Source organism: Galeopterus variegatus, unplaced genomic scaffold (genome assembly GCF_000696425.1).
Source record: "Galeopterus variegatus unplaced genomic scaffold, G_variegatus-3.0.2 Scaffold10569, whole genome shotgun sequence".
Classification (NCBI taxonomy): domain Eukaryota; kingdom Metazoa; phylum Chordata; class Mammalia; order Dermoptera; family Cynocephalidae; genus Galeopterus; species Galeopterus variegatus.
This window is the reverse complement of record NW_007736680.1, coordinates 43,563-45,545: the sequence shown is the minus strand read 5'-3', so window position 1 is coordinate 45,545 and position 1,983 is coordinate 43,563. Positions and strand designations below refer to the sequence as shown.

At 55.9% G+C, this 1,983-nt stretch overlaps 1 protein-coding gene across 1 annotated transcript in view; it reads left to right on the top strand.

Moving 5' to 3' along the window:
• UMOD (uromodulin) overlaps window positions 1-1,983 on the top strand; it is a 14,799-nt gene that overhangs the window by 2,030 nt on the left and 10,786 nt on the right. The window contains exons 2-4 of the mRNA XM_008594323.1: window positions 1-202; window positions 297-404; window positions 1,613-1,821. The exon at window positions 1-202 is cut by the window's left edge and continues 547 nt beyond it. Of these exons, the coding sequence (XP_008592545.1) occupies window positions 1-202; window positions 297-404; window positions 1,613-1,821 (519 nt within the window). The remainder of the gene's footprint in view (window positions 203-296; window positions 405-1,612; window positions 1,822-1,983) is intronic.

The following is a 1,983-nucleotide window of genomic DNA, read 5'->3' as shown; positions in this document are numbered from 1 at the left end:
CGCTGCAACACGGCGGTGCCGCTGTGGCTCAACGGCTCGCACCCGCCCAGCGCCGAGGGCATCGTCAGCCGCACGGCCTGCGCGCACTGGAGCGGCCACTGCTGCCGCTGGGACGTGCCCGTGCAGGTGAAGGCCTGCCCCGGCGGCTACTTCGTCTACAACCTGACGCCAGCCCCCGAGTGCCACCTCGCCTACTGCACGGGTGAGCCGGGCGCCCCCCCCACCCCGCGCCTGGACGGGCGCCGCGGGGGGTGGGGGCGCGTCCTTGTTGATCGTCTGTCCCTATGGCCCCGCAGACCCCAGCTCCGTGGAGGGGACGTGTGAGGAGTGCGGCACAGACGAGTACTGCGAAGCGGATGACGGCGGATGGCATTGCCACTGCAGACAGGACATCAACATTACCGGTGAGGCGGGGGAGGACGGGCGGTTGGGAAGCCTGTCAGCGGCTGGGGAGGGACACAGCCCTGGGGTGAGGCGGGCCGTGCGGGTCGGACCAGGGAATACACAGGCAGTCTGAGCGAAAAGTGAGGTCCACTAACGCCCATTAAGGGGCAGGACGCTCTCTGGGGCTCCACGAGTCTCCCCTCAGTTGACTCCAAAGCTCCCAGAGCTTGGGGGACCTCCTGGCGCCCAGCCTTCTTTCTGAGACCCCCGCTTCGCACAGGGGCACGCGGGCTGCTGCCACCTGGTGGCCAGAGGCTACCTGAGCCCGGTTCCTCACTGCCAGGGCACCGAAACAGCTTAGGACGCTGTGCAAGGCACTGGCCCTCTCTGAGCCTCAGTTTCCACATATGTACAATTGTGGCGAGTACTTTTCAGACTTCTGTCGTGATTTCAGTCACTTCCAAGTGCCAATTTTATAATTTTGCTTTATCCGTGTGCTACCTATAGTGTTTTTCTTCAAATTGGCCAAATTCCTTCTTTTAAGTAAATTTGGGACATTGATGGTGACTACTGTGGCTGTCTGTGGCAAGTAACACTTACCTTAGGTAGAAGGTTAGCTGTAGAAATAAATACAATGAAAAGAAAGCTATTAAATTCCAGCAACTGTGTGATTCTTCAATAAAACAATTTTTAAGAGTGAATACTAAAATAAGAAATACTTCAATTTTTAAAAAAGCTTTTAAAAAATCCTAGCTGGATGTTGCTACCTGCCCCAAACTCTGAGCCTGAGGCCTGCCCTCTGTTTAAGAGGGAAGTTGGCGAGTGTATGGCAGTAAAGACATTAGCAGCAAGCTGGGACTGTCTCCTTGATGTAGAAAGGATGGAAAGAAAACGTAGTTAACGTCTTCTTTTCTTTTCTTTTTTAATGGGGACTCAATGTTATTTAATGCTGGGACAGCAAAAGGCCCTAAAACCATCCCACATTTTGTATGCAACCCACACTTAGGGGACCACGAGGCTAGACATTTGGCCACCGATGCAACTGGTGATGCTCAGAATCCAGTCTTGTGTCCCCATCACTCAGAGAGGGGAGCGTGAACAGCCCAAGGCTGCTGTGAGCACCTGCAGCTGGTGGCCAGCCCAGTCACCTCAGCCTGGCCCCTGGGGACGTGCTGGGTCCCAGAGCTACAGACACAGGCCCCAATCCTGCCCTTCCTGGCTGTTTCAGATGTCTCCCTCCTGGAGCGCAGGCTGGAGTGTGGGGCCAACGACATCAAGGTGTCCCTGGGCATGTGCCAGCTGAAGAGCCTGGGCTTCCAGAAGGTCTTCATGTACCTGCGTGACAGCCAGTGCTCAGGCTTCAAGGAGAAGGGTGACCGGGACTGGGTATCTGTGGTGACGCCAACCCAGGATGGCCCCTGTGGGACAGTGATGACGGTACGTCCTGGCCAGTGGGGGACAGAGTTGGAGCACTGCCTGGTTAAGGCTAGCTCCACCACTTACTAGTGCGTGTAAGTGAGCTTGGATGTGTTATTAGGCCTGGCTGTGCCTCAGTTTCCTCAACTGTAAAATGGAGGAATAATAGTACCTACTCCATAG